The sequence below is a fragment of the Lepisma saccharinum genome, chromosome 16 (genome assembly GCF_977018435.1).
Source record: "Lepisma saccharinum chromosome 16, izLepSacc3.1, whole genome shotgun sequence".
Taxonomy (NCBI): Eukaryota; Metazoa; Arthropoda; class Insecta; order Zygentoma; family Lepismatidae; genus Lepisma; species Lepisma saccharinum.
Window position 1 is genome coordinate 896,476 of NC_139244.1, and position 20,141 is coordinate 916,616.

General features: G+C 38.6%; 1 protein-coding gene across 1 annotated transcript in view; it reads right to left on the reverse strand.

Moving 5' to 3' along the window:
* The window catches only part of LOC146000184 (ATP-binding cassette sub-family G member 1-like), a 134,895-nt gene that overhangs the window by 47,603 nt on the left and 67,151 nt on the right, over nucleotides 1–20,141 (reverse strand). Inside the window, exon 2 of the mRNA XM_083137537.1 lies at nucleotides 10,829–10,946. Within this exon, the coding sequence (XP_082993663.1) occupies nucleotides 10,829–10,946 (118 nt within the window). The remainder of the gene's footprint in view (nucleotides 1–10,828; nucleotides 10,947–20,141) is intronic.

Genomic DNA, 20,141 nt, shown 5'->3' on the forward strand with positions numbered 1-20,141 from the left:
AAAGCGTTGTATTTTTTTCCTTCATCGTGTACAAATGCGCCAACTTTCTGTTTCAATAGAAATTGAATCATGTACGGGCGGCTTTAATAATGAACACATGGATGCTTTTCTGCAGTCCCATTTTCTACACTTAGCGGATGAAAAAAAGGTCTACATCTTACTAAGAAAATGTCAGGTATTATTGAATTTGCTAACATACAGGGTGTTCCAAAAAATGTTGACGCTATATGGGATATTGGAAATTTGCTTAAAGGAGGAAACTTTGCTGCAATGGCACTTGTTATACAGTCTACATGGGACAGGTAAAATCGTGGAGAGCATGTGAACACATTGTCATGTAAATTTGTTCAATATAATTCAAAGGAGTGCAACACAAAAACAGCCTTTCGAAACGGACGGCTGCTCGTAGCACGAAATGGAACTCGTAGAATGCATGACATTTTCAAAATACTTTCCTTCTCCTTCATATGCAAAAACACCATCACCAAATGTTAAAAGGATGTAGAGAATGGCATAAAGAAAGATAATTAATAATAATTTTTAATAAATATATATATAATAGTAAGGGCTTTTTTCATATTCCACGTGTAGATCAAGTCGTTCTTCCTGTGGGCATGCATGCTTACAACTACAGAGCATTCCCTGACATTCGCTACGAGACTCGGCGACAAGCGGCCCGGCATCAACGCTTGTCTTTCCCGGTGAACGGGTCCGCGACAGTCGCTAGAGTCCACTATTAAATTTACAGTTTTCATATTGTGTACTAACCTTGACTACAGAAGGTGTTGAAAATGATGTCCCTCTGCTGCAACACATTCCTGGCATCTCCGAAGGAAATTGGCATTTACACGTGCAAGTTCGTCTACTGTAATTCTCCCGATTTTTCGTACGATACTCTCTTTTAACTCACGGATTGTCTTTGTATACTTTATACTTTATTTCCCCATTTTTCTTTCCACTTTTATTCAGAACTGACCCTGTTACTCTCAACTTTTTTATGAGGTTTAATATAGTGGTCCTATGTGGAACGGGAACACCAGGAAATTTCGTTGCAAAACGTCGTCGCACTTCTCCACAATTCCTCTTTCCGAAGTAACACTCGACAAGATAAATCCCTTGTTGTAATGTAAACTTTTGTGGTGCCATATTAAGTCACAATCTTCAACACGCGGACACGACACAACACAACTTCCGAGGGAGGATTATACTGGCGTCAGTCTGCAACGTCAACGGAAAGGGAAAGAGAGCGAGAAAAACAGACTGTAGCGTGCGACTGTCGCGGACCCCGTTCACCGGGAAAGACAAGCGCTGATGCCGGGCCGCTTGCCGCCGAGTCTCGTAGCGAATGTCAGGGAATGCTCTGTACTTATGTGTTCATACCATGACGACCCTTATTATTTTATTTGATAAAGTAAAAATTTTCCTATAACATCTTATTCTTTAAAAATAAACGTGGCGCTAATGCCCTCTGGGGGACAGGGTCTGGTAACATGTGTTCTGGACATCGAGTCTCATCGCTGCTATTTTATTGGCTCTCGAGACGCTACTCCTTCTCGCATAGTTTCCCAATAGCCTTGGGTCAAAACCGAAAATGATTGGTCTTCCCACTGGATCTCGAACCCAGGAACATTCGCATCAAATTCGAGAGCGTTAACCATTTGGCAACATGCTTATTGGCAATGCTCCGAGTGAGGTAAATGCAGGGTGATGGTATCCCACCCAGCTAGTAAATTTTCGCAAAGCAGCCCCCCGCATGTCATCCCACCAACTTGACCCAAGGCTCGACCAAACATCCACCCCGCTAGCAATTTCCATTTAAAATACCTGGTTATTGGAGAAGATATGTGCCAATCATTTATGTCCCTCCTATCACGTACATTAGCTATTAAACATTATTCTGACATGAAATTTTAACTTGTTAAACTTGCTGATCAGACAGAACATTTGAGTCTTAAAAAAGTATTGTGCATAATAATATACCGCAAAAACTAGCAGTTGGGAGGGGCCATCGCCCACGGGTGGATCCTCAACCCACCTCCCCTCTCTGCACGGCCTTGCCATACCTTGAAAGTATTTCTGCTTCGGGCGTCTTTCCCGAACAAGTAATTATGCAAGAAATTTGTTTTGGCTGAAACCTGTATTTCAAGCTTCTTCCTGCTAAAAAAACCAACAAAGGACAGCTTATGATGGGAGACGAAACATCGCTCAAGGTCACTGGAAGGTCACGAGGTGATTCAATTTCTGCCTATTCTGATTTCCAAATACGTTCCGTCGCTTTTCTATCATTTATACTGTTCGCATTTCCAACTGGCGGCTGGGTAACGGCCAATCAGCGATCAGTTGAATTCTCTTCGACTGACATCGGGCATTTTCGTGCCACACACAAGGCACCCGAACGTTGCTGGTCGGACGAAACAAATGAGCGTCTGGTACACAGCATGTTGCCAAACGTACTGGAGACGCGACAGAGAGAGCTGATCAGCTCCGTTACTGGATAAAAGTTGTACAATAGTACACAAAGCACGGAAAATTAGTACACAAAACAGTTGGGCAGCTCATATCGCCTACTATCAGATTAAAAAATACGGATACTCGAGTTAACCAGTAAACCTACGAAAAAGCGAGTTACATCAAAATTTAACTTATTCAATTCTGCGTAGCAGGGTTGTTAAAGGCTCTAGGACCGGAATCTTTCTTCTCGAACAATTTAAATTCGGTCCAAGTTGCTTATTGTTTCATTGAAAAAAGGTTCCTGGACCGAATTGAAATTCTTCCGGAAAAAATGTTCCTGGGTCGAATTTAAATTAATCCAGAATAAAGGTTCCCGGACGGACCCAATTGAAATGCTTTAAATATGAAAAGGTTCTACACTGTGTAGAACTCATTTACGTTTGCTGATTTTCTCTCCCAATCCGGAGGCCTCCCCGATGGCGCAGTAGTAGCGTCGTCGCCTTGTAAACAAGGGGTCCTGGGTTTGATACCCGGTGGAGGAACAAGTGGTTCGGATCCCACTTTAAACTGTAGGTCCAGTCCCGATTAGCCTTACTGTGCATAAAGTGGACTTAAAACATCAAATCAATCAATCAATCAAATCTCCCAATCCTGGATTGAACTTATTTACAATTCCTGGACCAGGGTTGACCGATTAAAAGTTACCTTCTGAAAATGTCGGCGAGTACGTTTTACATTGGAATGTGATATCATCTCGCTCCCCATTGCTTAGATTTACTTAATAATAAATGAAAGTCATTAAGAACAACACCGAACGATGATAACACCTGTTTAATTGTGAAAAACTAGCACATAATATATCACAATAAAAACGTATTCATGTATACAATTACTCCATGTTCATTCCTCCATATATAACAAATCGTGTTCATGGTAACCCACACACGGATTACAAACTTGGTTTTTTGATTTGATTTAGTTTATTTTACTTCGCGTTTTGTGCCTCTTGGCTAATTTGCGAAGATGGGGATGAGTGATGATGAAATGATGAAATTGATGAATGGACATTCACAAACAACCAAGCCCGACCGGGATTCGAACCCGGGACCCTTGGCGTCGCAGCGCGATGTGCTAACCACTTTTTTTTTAAAAAAAAAGAAAAAAAAGGAAAACCCCTAGGCGGAAGATTTCCCCATCACACTTCATTCACTCATATCATTTACATTTCTATTTCAGGACTTTTCAGGACAGACAATCACAAATACCCATGCCTTACCCGGGACTCGAACCCGGAACCCCTGGCGTTGTAGCGCGCTCTGCTAACCACTTCGCCACGGAGGTCGACTCCACTCGGCCACAGGGTCGGGCGAACAAACTTGGTTACTTTATAATTTATATGTATCAGAATGTCACACCGTGATTGTAAAAAGCGTAGCACAGGGAATAAATAATAACGCTGTTGTTCTCTCCTGGGCCAGATTCAAAAACTCCCTTGTCGAAGAGTTACTGTACATAACGCAATGGACTATATTAGCGTGACGTCACATTGAGTTCAAACAAACCCGTAACATGTTGCTCCGCCATCCGACCCAGGAGCCGTCGATGAGGTAACGTCAGGCCGCTGTCTTCCCAGCAGATATTACAGCAGGGAACGGCAGTGCTCCTACAACCAAGTGAAGGAACGCGCTCGAGAGAATGGGACTACATGGAGAGGGGTAACGTGACTGCAGCTTTTGCGTTTCGCCCATTTCTACCTTGTACCTTAGTTTCTCGAGGCAGCCAGCATCTGGATCGGTCTTTCATGCTCACAAGTGGATAATTGTTTATCTTCAGGTCCGTATTCGATCCAAGTTGCATATTGTTTCATTTCAATACAGAACTTGGACCCTATTTAAACTTATTCGGAAACAAATTTTCCCGGACCATATTTAAATAGAACCTGGAATAAAGGTTCCCGGACCGAATTTAAATTGGTTCGGAAAAAGGGTTCCCGGAACGTATTTCAATTCATACGGAAAAAAGGTTTCTAGACCGTATTTAAATTGGTCGGGAAACAAGTTCCTGGACCGAATTGAAATACTTTACAGATAAAAAGGTTATTTACGGTCCAGAACCCATTTACGGTTGCTGATTTTCTTTCCTGGACCGGAATTGAATTTATTTAAAATTCCTGGACCTTTAAGAACCCTGGCGTAAAGCTACGTCTGATAAACAATTTTTCATTTTCGAGTTTGCCTTCGATTCGTCGTGAGAACAAAAAGTGCTGTTTTTTGTGCTTTCCGAACGACCGTTCTCTTTGAAAGTCTAGAAATAAAAAAAAACGTATGGATCGATCGTGATGATACAGTGCAGGTAGAAAGATTTTAAAACACAATTCTTAATTTTCAGATATTTCAAATCTGCCAAAAAAAAATTTCATCAATTTTGTGAAACAACTTTAAGAGAGTGCTCATTCTTAATGTATTCTACATTCTACCATCTAACGCAAAGAATAAATGGTTCCGCAGTTTTAAAGAGTTCCAAAAATTATAGTTTCCTGTGAGAGGTCAACCAACATCAACTTTAAAGGTTTTTTTTCATAGCCGAGGTGTGTAAAGGTTAAAAACAAAATAGAATAAATATGAATTTCACTACACTAGCTGTATGAAATGCAAAGAAAAATAATTAAAAAAGGGTTCTGCTAGATATTTACTTATCTGGTGGATCGAGAAAAAGTGTATCACCCAGGATATAATACAGAGCATTCCCTGACATTCGCTACGAGATGTCGCGACCCGGCATCAGCGCTTGTGTTTCCCGGTGAACGGGGTCCGCGACAGTCGCACGCTACAGTCTGTTTTTTCGCTCTCTTTCCCTTTCTGTTGACGTTGCAGACTGACGCCAGTATAATCCTCCCTCGGAAGTTGTGTTGTGTCGTGTCCGTGTGTTGAAGATTGTGGCTTAATATGGCACCACACAAAGTTTACATTACAACAAAATATTTATCTTGTCGAGTGTTACTTCGGAAAGAGGAATTGTGGAGAAGTGCGACGACGTTTTGCAACGAAATTTCCTGGTGTTACCGTTCCACATAGGACCACTATATTAAACCTCGTAAAAAAGTTTAGAGTAACAGGGTCAGTTCTGAATAAAAGTGGAAAGAAAAACCCACGTGTACTTACTGAGGAAAAACTCGATGAGATAGAACAAAGGTTAGAACAGTCTCCTCGGAAATCTATCCGCCGCCTCTCACAAGAAACGGGTGTTTCAAAAACCACAGCAGTTAGAGCCGCTAAAATTCTTAAATCAAAAAATCTAAAAAATAAAGTATACAAAGAGAATCCGCACACCATCCGTGAGTTAAAAGAAAGTATTGTACGAAAAATCGGGAGAATTACAGTAGACGAACTTGCACGTTTAAAAGTCAATTTTCTTGGGAGATGCCAGGAATGTGTTTCAGCAGAGGGACATCATTTTCAACACCTTCTGCAGTCAAGGTTAGTACACAATATGAAAACTGTAATTTTAATAGCCGACTCTAGCGACTGTCGCGAACCCGTTCACCGGGAAAGACAAGCGCTAATGCCGGGCCGCTTGCCGCCGAGTCTCGTAGCAAATGTCAGGGAATGCTCTGTAATAATAATAAAATTCGAATAAAATGGTTTATTTTTATTAGTTACTGATATTTATTACTGTACACTCAACAGCAATAAAAATGCGACACACAGATCTTAAAATACTGCATTCCCCGCAATGTGATGTGCGTGTTGTCTAACTCTGAAGCGATAGTAGAACTTCCTTTTGAAAGGATGCTGTTGAAGTTGGCTAATTCCTTTACAGTTAGGCAATACACACACAACGCATTGCAGGAAATGCAGTGTTTCAAGATCAGAGGGTGTCCCATTTTTATTGCCGGTGACCGTACATTAACATTACCATGATGCTATTGTTATAATTATTATTTCTACTATTCAAGTTTTATCAATGGGTTGACTAGGGTTACCAGACGTCCGGTTTTTCCCGGACATGTCCTACATTTTAGCCTTGTCCGGCGTCCGAGAGGAATTTGAAAAATGTCATAAATGTCCTTCATTTTGAGCGTCACATAATATTAATTAGGAAAATACGTGTTTCAGTTAAGCAAAGAGAAATCATCAAGTTACAAGTTTATGAACTGCGTTCGAAAACTCAATAGTGGCATTTATTTTGATTCATTCATTGCCCGGAAAGACTCCAGTGATTTCCCTGCTAGGGCACAAACGGAAAAACGGAAGCGACTATTGAACAAAGTTTTGGGGCCATATTCTGATGATATCACTGTTCAGTGCCTGAGCGGAATTTCTGATTTTTACTGATGAAACAAGGTGTTTCCCATTCGAATTCAGTATTTTGATTGTAAAGCAGGGAGTATAGAGAACTTATTGAACAAAAAACTACCCAAGATGAAACTTCTGGAATCATTTCAAATTACGGTAATTGTTGAATATTTGTTTGCCATTACAGGTCATAATGCAAATGTTGAGAGAGTACTTTCATTACCATCAGCACAACGGACTTAAGAGAGAGAAAAAATTTTCATAAAGTCTGTAAAGTGTTTGTACTGGCCCCTATAGTTTAAAAGAGTTTGACTGTCCAGTCTCTTATAAATATATTTTGTATAACCCTAAAATTGAGAAAAATTGTCTCCTCTGAGAAGTACAAGTTAAAGCATGTAGTAAGAGGTGCATTGTTTAGTATGATTACAAGTTTGGACATTTCGCATATAAGAATTCATTAAGAAATCTTTTGTTATTTTAACTGAAAAGTGTCAATTTTAAATTACTTTGCAACGTGTTCTATAGAAATGTGCATTATTTATTGAGAATGTTTTATGTCCTACATTTTTCTTATAGCGATCTGGTAACCATAGGGTTGACCCCCGTCCCCCTCCAAGCATTTCTGGCGATGCACATGCCGTGAATCGAACACGTGGCATTCCAACCGACTGGACACGCGCCTGGAAGAACGACTGTTGTTGTGGAAAAAGCCTTGCTGAACGTAACATCCTCCAAAACAGTCGCACTTCCCTTGATCGTGCAGCAGGTACCATATCCTGCGAAAAATACTACAAGGCAAACGAGTTTTGTCTTCGCGTTCCCACATCTAGATGCTACTGGAGGAAATAACCTCGTGTCTTCCTTTGTTCAGGAAAGTGTTTCGGTAATAACTATTTACGCAAGCCTTTTGGGCGGATTCATACACACCGTGGAACTTTGTTACTAGCGAATCCAACACGCAACATCACGAAAACTCGAAACCCACTTACCCCGCAGTTGCATAAGGTACAGTCTGTTTTGTGAAGGTTAGTGTATGCATGGTGACCCACAATTAGATTGTATAAATGTATTACTCCCTCTGTCCCATAATTATAGTCCGGTATGCCAAAATGGTGACTTTTTATTTATGTTCTTTTGGATACTTGATCGGCAAATTTGTACTGATCCTTGAGTAATAACGTTGTATGGTTCATTCGCGTGTTCAATTTTCTTCTTCTGTATACACCAATGTCACAGTTTGCCTATCGGACAATTATTATGGGACAACAAACAAAAGTGTACCGGACAATAGTTATGGGACAGAGGGAGTATTAACTTAAACAAATTTTATCTTCATTTATGCCTTGAGGTAAAGTAGTATATGTGGCCGCAACTTCAATCTTTTCTTTGTTCTTCGTAGGGTTTTGCTAATCCAACTTAAATAATGTTAAAAGCTTTTCAGTAGATACATCATTGATTTAATTGATTTGTTGTTTTAAGTCCAATGGATTATGAATTTTCCAATGTAATGTTGCACATTCAGTAAGTTATTAAGATATAATAACTTGAGAAATTAATATAGGCCTTACATTTTGTAATGCCAGAGAACTAAGCAAAAGCATAGAAATCAGAAGTTATATGATATATTAGATATTTTAATATACATTTTTACATATTTCAGTATGTTTATATTTTTTATATATTTCATATATTTTTCTAATTATTTATGTGCATATTTCGCATGTTTTGGTTACATAAAAATCCGGGCTCTACTGATGAGGCAAGAGGCTGCATGAGCTAAGCTGACGGAAATATTTGCAAGATCAACTGCACGGGAAACAAACCTGAGTCTCCGTTGTCAGTAGAGGTCTTAAAAACTGCTTACTTAAGCAACAATGAGATGTCCTGTCCTGTGAAAGGAGAAAAACCAACAACACAATTTGTACTGCTTTGTTGCCATATTAGGGGAGTGCAAAGATAGCACTTCGCGCCGGATGTTCTCTTGATGCCGTGAGAACATTTTCTCCAGCAGCCATCTTCGGGAGTTACTCAACAATGGAAATCTGTCCCCTATCCTTGACCCATTGTTACCGTATTTAATGAAAAGAGATTTTATCAGATCTCTACAACTCAAGGTAGTGTATTCCATGTACAATTATGTCGTATAAAACAACGATTTGTATTTTCTCAATCTCCGTTTTAGGAAGCATAGAGCGCTGGGTTCGAATTCAGGCGGTGGATGTTTCAGTTACTTATTTCAGGATGCACCTTTCCCTGCTCAATGGCAGAAGTTTCCGTGTTCGAGTCCTTTCCTGGGCGTATGTTGTTTGCGAGTGCCTCATCAGTTTCGTCTAATCGTCACCCATCCTCATCGTCGCGAATAGAAAAAGTGGCAGAAAATTTGAATTGAAATATATTTAAGTGTTGTGAACATATATACACCTTTATACAACACCGTGTACTTAACATACATGCATAAAACTATTTTACATAAAAGAGGTTTATAGTGATATACATTGAATACATACTGTTAGTCAGAAATTAAAAAAAGATACATAAAAGTTAAAAGATAATTGTTCTTAAATTAGCCTACATTATTTTCGAATTTCATTTTTATACACCGGGGCATTTACCCCTCCCCCCAGCGTAACCAATTTGTCCACTCAAGAGTTAGATTTCAAGACTGTACTTCCAATTACATTATGATGTCTTCTGGTATTATAATGAGGCACTTTCACACATAATTTTTCCAGATTTGTTTTACTATCTATTACACCTATTAAGATAATTTCTATATGATGACAGAATGTATATTTCTTCTACATTCAAGGTTACATAATTTAATTTTTTTACTTAGGTTACTGTATTCATAATAGACATGATACATTTTCAAATTATTATACTTGTACATAAATATACAAAACGTGCGTTGAACATTTTCAATTAGCGATGTATCACTTTTGAAATTTAAAGGATGCCATGTTTGACAAGCATATTCTAAGGACGGCCTAACCATGATGGAATACATGAAGTGAAAAGTTCCAAATTACTGCTTGCTCTCTATCTTCGTATCAGGTTTCCCACAATAGACCTTGCTTTTTCAACTATCATATTTAAGTGTGGCTTAAATGTAAGCTTAGTATCGTATCTAACACCTAAGTCTAAAAGAGATGTTAAATTACGAAAATACAATAGAATGCACCTTCACTTAAAGACATTCGAAAACGTTAATTTATACTTAATATTCCTTAACTTTATACGTTAAAATATTGTACTTCAACAATCTTCGAAGCAAAAATAATATGTTGCAATTTCTCACACAGCATTCACTTTAGAGTATTTAGAAAGAAATTCTTAAGAGATGCACAACTTCAGTGATCCTAAAACATACAAGGGAGAGAAATGAAAACATTAATTTGTTTTTGTTTCCTATCTATAGTAGATTTCTGTGTGTAGGGTTGCATAAATTTGCTGCGAACTGAGGTCATTGTCGAACTTTCTCCTCCATTAGTAAACTTGCTGGTGTGGTAAGCATGCACAGAGATATTGAATTTCATTTGCCGAGAAATTTCTGTAAGTTTTAGGCTACAGAAGGCAAGAAACCACTTCTCTTCACTTGTGCAACTGTATATAGAAAGCGCCATGTTTAAAATAATAAAAATTGCGTTTTGAAGCTCACTTGATTAGTGTTTGCAGCCTTGAGGTCGTTTTGTAAATAACAGTTGATACCTCATGCAAATTTGAGCTCTATACAGTCTGCCCTAGAATTGTTATTGGACTTTTAAGGTTTTCATTTCACTTGTAATATACTCTTTGTAAGTGTTCATTAAAAACATCAATAACTGTGGAAGTTTTCCTTTTTCATGTGGATATATCTGATAGCGTGGTGGTTGGCCCCCTTGCAATTAAGGTCCCAGTGTTCCAGGTGCAATTGAATAGTCCTCATGTTAATTTAAAGTGTTGGTCCCTTCCCGATTAACCTTTCTATGATGGAAATTTAGTTTTCAAATAGAAGTATACATAATAGTTTATAGATGCAGATCGCTTCTCTACCTGACTGCAGAAAGAAAATATTATAAGTAGCGTAAAAAGATGATACTTACTTGAATCCTGTCAAAATTTTGAGCAACGTTGTTTTTCCAGCACCTGAAGGCCCCATGATGGCCGTCAGCTCTCCCGACTGGAAGCATCCGTTCACTCCTTTCAGAATCGTCTTCTTCCCTGAAAGACAAAGCAGTCGTTACTTCGGACGTAGTTGCAGAAGAAACTTGGAACTAAATTTTAAAAAATACATTATTTAGACTGCTAATAGGGATTACATTGAGAGTTTGTCTCGTTCGAGTCTTAGGGATTTTTTTCAATATTTATCTTGCTATTTGACTTCTTTAGACGTATCAAGCTAATTCTAGCTTACTAATAGATACATTTCATATTTCGTTCATAAAGAAAACCGTGGCGCAACAGACATTGAGGGCCAGGGCCTACCAACAGACTGCTGCCCTCACTCCAACTTGGAGATCATCCAACCAGTTGCGGGGTGACGTGTGGTCAGCACGACGAACCCCTAGTTGTTGTAGCTTTCCGTGACCGGGATACGCTACTCATTCCTAGCTCCCAATTTCCTCACAATGGTGGGTGGCCACTGGTTCCATATACAGGCCGAAATCTCAGGAAAGGTTGTTAGACTTACCCCCAGGAGACCAAAGCATGACGGCCACGGTTCGGGTTGGCTATTGTGAAACATACGTTACACGGTGTACATTGAACTTGTAAGACAACTCTTGAATCATGGGGATACATAAATTCTCTCACAATCACCAAAAAATAGCAACCAGAAAGTGGTGTGCAGTAACCAGAGGAGGGAATTCCCCCTCATCCTCCCTTTCAAATAGCACCGTGCGTCGCCACCTCTCTCTATTGTGGCTAGAGTGAGGCGTACACATGCTGTCTGTAAGCACTTGGCTTATTAAACAGGGACACACTCACACATGTTACATAAAGAGGCCTATACAGCTTTGACACGCAGACAGGAAAGATTTTCAAATTTAAATTTCTATATTCTTACTACGTCCCGGAGAAGGTACACCAGTCCGGCTTAGGCCAGGGTAAAACATGAGATTCTCAGGGCAACTAAAACTGATTGATAACTTATTTTAGAAGGAGAAAAAGAAAACCAAGGAAACACGTGTTTAACCTACTACGGAAGGTACAATGCACCGTATATTCTTAATTTTCATATTACATTAAATTTATATACAGGATTGTATTTAAAGTTGTCTCTTTGTTTCTTGGTCACATATATCTCTATTAAACATATTTCATCTACTAGAAGGCTTCTTCTTCTTCTATTTATGGATACGTGATGGACTTCTTCTTCTATTTGGCTAACAAGATTCTTCTTCCATCGTTGATTGGTTAATGGACTTCTTTTCCTATCGCTGATTGCTTAATAGGCTTCTTCTTCTATCGGCGAAATCATATCCCTTTCATATATTTATTCCTCTAGTAAAGTCCGCGCGTTCATTATATCCCCAGCGGTTAACAAAGGGAGCGGTACTCTTTGTTAAAAGAAACACCCAAGCTGGCGGTTTTCTTTTGAAGTAGAAGCAACAAACTGGAGTAGGAAAGCGATGTTGCCAAATTGAAGAGATAGAGAGGAAAATCAGAAGGAAATTGTAAGGAAAAAAGAAAAAGAAAGAGAAACAAGATTAAAGAATATGGAAAGAGAAAATAAATACAAAGATTAAAAAGGAAGTGTTTAAGGGTATTATCGAGGGGGGGGGGAGAAATATCCAACTCTTACATATTAGGCCTTAATTGACACCGGTGTTCTGGGGGGATTCTGAATTAAACGTGTTAAATACTCAAATTGAGTTTTATAAACCCACTCAAAAATACCATTTATATGCATATTTACATATTTTCATTTACTACATTTAACCAATCAATGTGCTAGCTTTAAGTCTTTTCGAAAATCGTACAATCAAAAAATATGGACAATGTAACATGGTATTTCATTCAAATAGACATCATCTATTACACGTTCATCCAAACTATTTTCGGGGGTTTATGAACGATTTTAGGGGTGGTCTTGAGTGATGGGCACCCCTGTTTAGGGGATAAGGGCAGATCAAGTATAGTGTTCTGTAAAGCTAAGAAAAAGTTACTTTCGGTAGACACATTGTCTAATTAAATACTTTGTGGGAATTACGGTATGGTTTGAGGGCGCGAATGATTTGTTTTGGGGGGCACATGATATAATCTGGGGGGACGCATGACATGATTTTTTGGGGGAATGCGCCATTGGCTTTGATAAGGGTGGGGACCTGTGCTCTCCATGAAGGAAATAATATTCTGCAGTTTTGTCTTCATACTTAGGATTTTTCACTAGCAGCCGTGAGTGATAAAAAAAGGTAAAGTATTCCCCTGTGCATAGCGCCATGAAGGCGTATAGGGGGTGTGGGGGTAACGCCCCACACTTTCTTGATCCGGTCGTGAGTGGGGGTGATGTGATCAGCATCACGCCCCTGACCGCCTTTACCCCCCAGGGTTTCCCCCAGGTACCCATGTTATTCGACGCTGGGTGTGCGCCGGGGCCGCTTCCACCGTTAGAAAAGTTCCCGGATTTGAACCGGCCGGGGATCGAACCCGGTACCTTTAGCATGGTAGTCAGACGCGTTACCGTGAGTGATAACTTGCATTATGCAAAGTCTAAGGAAAAAACTAAAAGCACAACACTATAACAAAGCAACAAAACAGCACCATAACACAACACAACTAGTTAAAAAGAATCAACCCCGCACGTGGTTATGGAGCAAAAATAACGAGAGGCGCCTTGCAACTACAAGAAATGTAAAGAAAATGTGGCAACAACGTCTGAGTGCACGCGCTTATCGGGAGCGGCTTGGCTATTGTTTGCTATTGTTGTCAGTGTTAAGTTTTATAAAAGGCTTGCCGATGGGGACATAATAAACGCGCGGACTTTAAATATATCCTTTATTTACAAAAGCTCCTATATCCAAATTCCTTCATTTATTAAACATTGGATTGATTCCCGTATCTTCCCTGCTATATTTCCCTTCTTTTTTGGCATTCAAATCAATATTTTTTCTGCACGATGGCTTAATACAAGGAGAGAAAAAGGGGTTAATCAAGGGGCGCCGCCTGTCCCGCGCTCGACCTCGATCCGGGGCACAGCACCGGGGAAAAGAACCAAAAAGGTCTAGTGGGAAAACTCCTTCCCACTATGACGGTAGAAAGGATATATTGTAATCGCTTTTTAACTTTATTAATCTTTACATAAAATCACATATGCTGCACTTGTCGATCATTTCTATATCTTGCCTTTATCCGTCTCTATTGCTTATCTCAGTTAATAAATTTATGTAAGCACAATTAATTTCAGTTCTCCCAAACACTTTCATTCAATTCGCGTGCGCATTGTTACTATAATCTGCTATCCTAATATTTTTTCCGCGTGCTGCCATCTATGATTCCTTATTTTAGTCATTGGCCATGTGGTTTACATGTGCGGGTACTTAACAAAATACATTATCATAAATTGCAGTTTTCCATAGAGAAAAAAGTTTAAGAACCAAAAAATAGTTTCTCGTGTCCAAATGCTTGTTTAAATAGGTAACAAACAAGTGGTCTTTTACCACAACCAAAATCTTTCAGTAATAGCACACATTTGTTAAAAATTAGTAAAAAAAAAATATTATCCAAAGTACCGAATTTAGTAGAGACTACCAATTTTTTTTGTTTTGCGTCTACCTAAAAACTTAACCAAATGTGTTTCTTTTAATTCAAACAAATCCGTTTCCTCTAACTGAAAAAATATATTAAATAGGTTATGTAATAGTCGTTAATACTTTAAAAAAACTGTCAGTCATTTTTACGGTAACCAGGTGATAGAAATAATTGACATCATTTGGCATTTCACGAGTCAACTTTTTAATATAATTAAGCCTTGTTGAAAACACTAAAGTTGGTGACCAAGGCAGTTTATTAAGATTTGAAAACACTTTACATGTAACGTTTCTACCCTGTATCAGGGTCTTCCTCAGGTGAAGAACTAAACTAAAAAATACTAAAATGTTTTTAAATCTTAATAAACTGCCTTGGTCAGCAACTTTAGTGTTTTCAACTTTTTAGATTGTGTCGGTAACTTCTTCCTAAAGACGTCAATGAAACTTAACCAGAGATTAATGCAGAAGAAGAAGATAGTCTGTTGCGTCTTATTAAGTGGTCTTCATACGAACAGCATCGAAAGCCTTCATTATGTCTTCTGAAAGCTCATCAAGTGATGGTAAATCCATGTTACATTACGTTCCCTTCTACTCAGGACTTTTTTATTCTGACTGGAAAAGTCTAGACTTACAGCACAGACACAGTTACATGAAATTACGATAAGTCCGTGTCTGAAGGTCGATTTTCATTTTTTCCAAAATTATTGTTTTTATAGCACTTGTATAATTTAGGGAGGAAGTAAGAAGTTCTAGAGGAGAGCCCCGTAGGCTGCGAGGCTCATCAACGATGGTATTACGATTTTCATGATTTATGGCCTGCATATCTTAGTGGATGTTGCACCATCTAGAATAACACGTATGTGGATGTAAGAAAGAAGATGAAAATCAATATTACCTTCTTTGTTTTACAATGAGAGATTCCTGGAAGGCACTGTGTGAATTAAGCATTTTGATTTTGGATGGGGAAGACCATTCAAAGGCGTATTTGTGATTTCATTTTGGGAGGGAGGTATTTTGGTATGCAAAATGTTACCAGTCAGTAAACTTGCGGTCCAAGTACCTTAGAACATTTGTTCTAACTTAGGTAATTAAATCTTAACATTTACACGTAATTTAGAAACACTTGGTGTATTTACATTGTAAGAAAACCCCAAACTCATTCACAAAAAGAGCTATAGATCTAGTAACGCAGAAAACTTGACGAAACTCACATTACGAACTTGAAACTTAACGTCCATCTAACTCACCTTGAAGTTCTTGTGAACACTGTAATACCGGGTGGCCATGAATTAAAGTTACCCAACTCAGAGCCCCCTGTAGCCTGCTTGAGGCATCGTAGAACTCTGAAATTTGGTGAATCCACTATGCAGACCATGGGGAAGAGAATGGCGATAATAACAAAAAGTTCAATTTTCCGCCACCAGGTTGAAATGTGGCGCTGTAATAATGAATATTGAAAAACATAAGTGATTTAGCTGAGTTATTAATTAGAAAGACATTTGTTAGTGGCTGGAAGTTGCGAGAAAATAATCTCTCGTTTATTGCAAGGTAAAGGCAAATCCATAAGCAATTGGAGCAGTTTACGTCATTATTACAACCCATCATGGAAGTACAGCGCTATATTTCAACCTGGTGGCGGAAAATTTAACTTCTTTCTATCGTCATCCTCTTCCCCATGGTCTGCATAGTGGATTCACCAAATTTCAAAGTTCTATGATGCCTCAAACATGATACAGAGGGCTCTGAGTTGGGTAACTTTAATTCTGGCCACTCGGTACATGTAAAATATCAGCTCTATGCCATGACAACTTCAGTGGTAAACAGTCTGCTATTGTCTCGACTCTGTGAGGTTGGTCACTTAGAAAATGGTGTCATTTTTTAATCCACAAGGCTGCATACTTTTCGGCACGAAATCTTTGATGACTTGGACCATTAATGGGCACGAATAATTTTCCAATTGTGTTTGTTACATAATTAAGAAATGGTATACTGTATGCTTCCAATTCAATTTGATTTGAGGGGGGGAAAACATCCCTGGAAGGGATAAAAAAAAATTCTGGGGGGAAATTCCGGTCACCCCTCCCGTCAACTTGCACACTAGTCTAAGTGGTGACCTTCCGAGAAAGCATCCGAAAGTCAACCTCACTTCCAAGTAATACACCCCTGTAACTGATTCTTTCAGGCATACGAGGCTCTGGCGAATGGGCTCTCGGCCAGGATAATCATTTGTGTGGTCATACGTCGCCTTGTATGCTGAGTGACCCCTTCACAGCCTCAGATTTTAACGAGAAAATATAGCTCTTTTTAAGTAATGGATGAATGAATGAATTAGGGAAGCTTTTACGAGACACACAGGGATCTAGGGTTCGAATCCCAATCTTGGCTAGGGTGTTCTTTGTGAGTGTCTCTTCATCAATTTCATAATATCAATCATCCTCATCGTCACGAGGGTTGTAAGGGTTGTCAATCTCATTGCCAGTACACCCCATCCCGTAACTGCAATGTTGCAGGCGTCTGAACCTACGGCCAGTATAATTCTCTGTAGGGCTATGTTTGTCCTGTGTTTACCCTTATATGTGCTGAGTGTCCTTTTACAGCCTCAGCTTTTAACATGCGTAAGGAGATTTTAGTTCTCTGAGACACTTGCTGATTTTAGTTAAGGTAAGGGACTGGACCTCGTACTAAATTCCGTCCTGGTCATTGTTCGACACAGAATGCCATCCTCAAAACACTTGCAAAAGCCCATTCTTCTGAACACGTTAAATATCCAAACTCCTCACGAGAGAGATAGACTGGCAGTACCATATATTCCTGCATAATATAGCGAATGGCAACATCAGAAGTGACCGCTTTCTTCAGGAAATCCCCTTTGGTGTGTCCGCCCGCTCGACAAGAAGCACTCAACTTTTCCCTTCTCAGAAGCCAAGATCGTGCCTCATACAGCGTTCTCTGTTCCATAGACTGCCCAGTCAATATAATAATCTGTCAAGCCTAATAGACATTTTTGATAATCTGGCACGTTTCAGGTCTCTTAACCACATGTAAGTTTAGTTCATTTTATTAATTTTGTTCTTATGCTATTGTTTTTGTTATTATTTTCTGTTAATACGTTCCAATATAAAATGGAATCTTCTATTAAATAAATACATAAAATAAATATATGACGGGTGCAAAGTTAAATAACCCAAGTGCTGGCGCACCCAAAAATTTTAGTTCAATCAATCAGTCATCGTCACGATTAGCCAAAATCAGCAGAAAAGCTGAGTAAAATAAAGCAGATCAGTTCATCATAAGGTCTGAATTCCAACTGATCTATATCGTGCCCCTCTAAGAGGGGAAGGGTGCGACATATACCAAGTCTTTAACAAAACTCCCGAAGAAGGGAATCTATTTCCGTAAGGACGGGGGATTTCCCGAGTGGCTATAGTAATTGAGGAAGCTTTAATTAATTACGTTTCCGTTACGTTGTCGAGTAGTTTTTGAATTACCTTGTAGGTACACGCGCAGTGAGGATACACGTGTAGCACAAGTTACATATATCAAAGCTTTTTCCTCAAACGTAACGTGTTTAAATGCATTCCTTGTGTATGACAGCATGTGCGTTTGTTCTTTATTGCAGAAAACCAGTTTTAGTCGTGAGGTCTCCAATGCAGAGAGCCTATTCCTTGCCCTTGAAAAGAACAGGTGATCTGTAAAGGTTAGAAAAGAAGAACGGAAAAAAATCTTCGCCTTTTTAAATAAGGTTAGCAACTACCAGAGACATCTGTGGCAAGCGGTAGAAATACTTTTAGATTGATATAAAATTGGTGGGTGCGTCAGCACATTTATAGTGCAGTAAATTATGCATTAAAATATATATAAATCATTCCAAATTTAGCGATGGAACTGTTCCGTATCGAAATTTTGTAATCCTCATACTCATATGATTTGCAAATGCCTTGAAATGTGCGATTATTTCCGTCTCTTGAAGAACAAAAATCAAACTAGTTTTCACTTCACTTACCAGAAATTTCAGTCCTATGTTTATATTGTGTGCCCTCTCGCATAAAACTCTGATTATTTGGAATTTTAAAAACTGTGAAATCGTTTATTCTTTTTGTTAAGACGTGGAATATGAAAATTTGAAGATATCTTGACTTGGCTTAAACTCAAACAGAAGTGTTCTTTTTAATCTGGTTCACACGCTATATTCTTTTGTCCACAAATAGCACTAACTTCCTTCAAATCTGCAAAATTCAAGGCGTATTCACAAGCACAACAAATGACGATCATTTAACAATAAACGAACTTCTAACGCCGCAGTGTTGCCACACCAAAAACAAACTCTTCGAATTTATGGATTAACCCAATATTAGACCTGCTTTAGACGGAAGCATTTCCTTTAACATTTTTGCTAGCATAAATGCTAAGTAAATGCTTTACACGGAAGCATTTCATATAATAGTGATTATATATATTATAGAAAATGCAAAATACATAAAGGAAGAGTATAAAAATTATAGAAGGAGTGAATAAAATGTTGTAAATAGAAAATTAAGATAAATAAGAATATGCTCGTATATGAAACAATTATGAAAGTTAATAAGTGAGCAAATTAATTCAGAAATGTATCTCCTTTTTGATCCTAGTGATCAACATTTGATTTAATACCGCTGACGAGGAGAACATCGTCAGTTTTTGTGTTTGTCCGTCCCTCGGTGGCGCTGTGTTCAATTAGACGCCCCGAAGCACTTACGGTTGCGCTCCTTATTAGACGCACTGGACCATAGGCAGCGCTTGCTGTTAGCGATCCTGGACTATCCCCCTTTTGGTCGTTACATAGGAGGTGGCGCTACTGTCAGTTTAGTCGCCTCTAATCTTTCTATAAGTATAGCTTGTGTTGTTTGTATAATGCTAAAGAAGCGGGGGAAACGAGCTCATACATGTAATAAATGAGATTACGCTTTAAAAGGAAAGACAATAAATTAGAAGAAAGAAAATAAGAATGAGTCTTTTACAAAAATAGAAAGAAGAAAAGAAGAAGAAGCCTTTTCCATAATCAACGATAGAAAAGAAGCCTTTTACCAAAATAGAAGGAAGAAAAGAAGAAGAAGCCTTTTCACTAATCAACGATAGAAAAGAAGAAGAAGCCTTTTCCCAAATCAAAGATAGGAAGGAAGAAGAAGCCTTTTACCAAAATAGAAGGAAAAAAAGAAGAAGAAGCCTTTTCACTAATCAACGACAGAAAAGAAGAGGCCTTTTCCCAAAATAGAAGGAAGAAAAGAAGAAGAAGATTTCCTTTCAATTATATATATATTTATAAGAAGAATATAACCGACGTAAATTTGGAATCAGCATATATATATATTTCAATGTATATACAAGCTTCGCTATCTATAAACGCTTTCTTATTTGGAATTCTCGAATAAAGAACCTATCCCCTGAGATTAAGATATATCTGTAGCCGTGGTATAAGTTTATTTTAAGAAGTGCACTAGAGGGACGTTGCGCCGTTGCACCATCTATGGTGAATGCACTGTGTTCACAATTGAAACAACTAAAATATTCTTTGATACGTGTACTATGTACGTTATGAAGGTATGTATTTAAGCAGCGCCATTGTTTTGTATCTAATACCTTTTATATGAAACGTTATTCCCCTCTGTTGAATAGTTATCGGCTTTTAAAA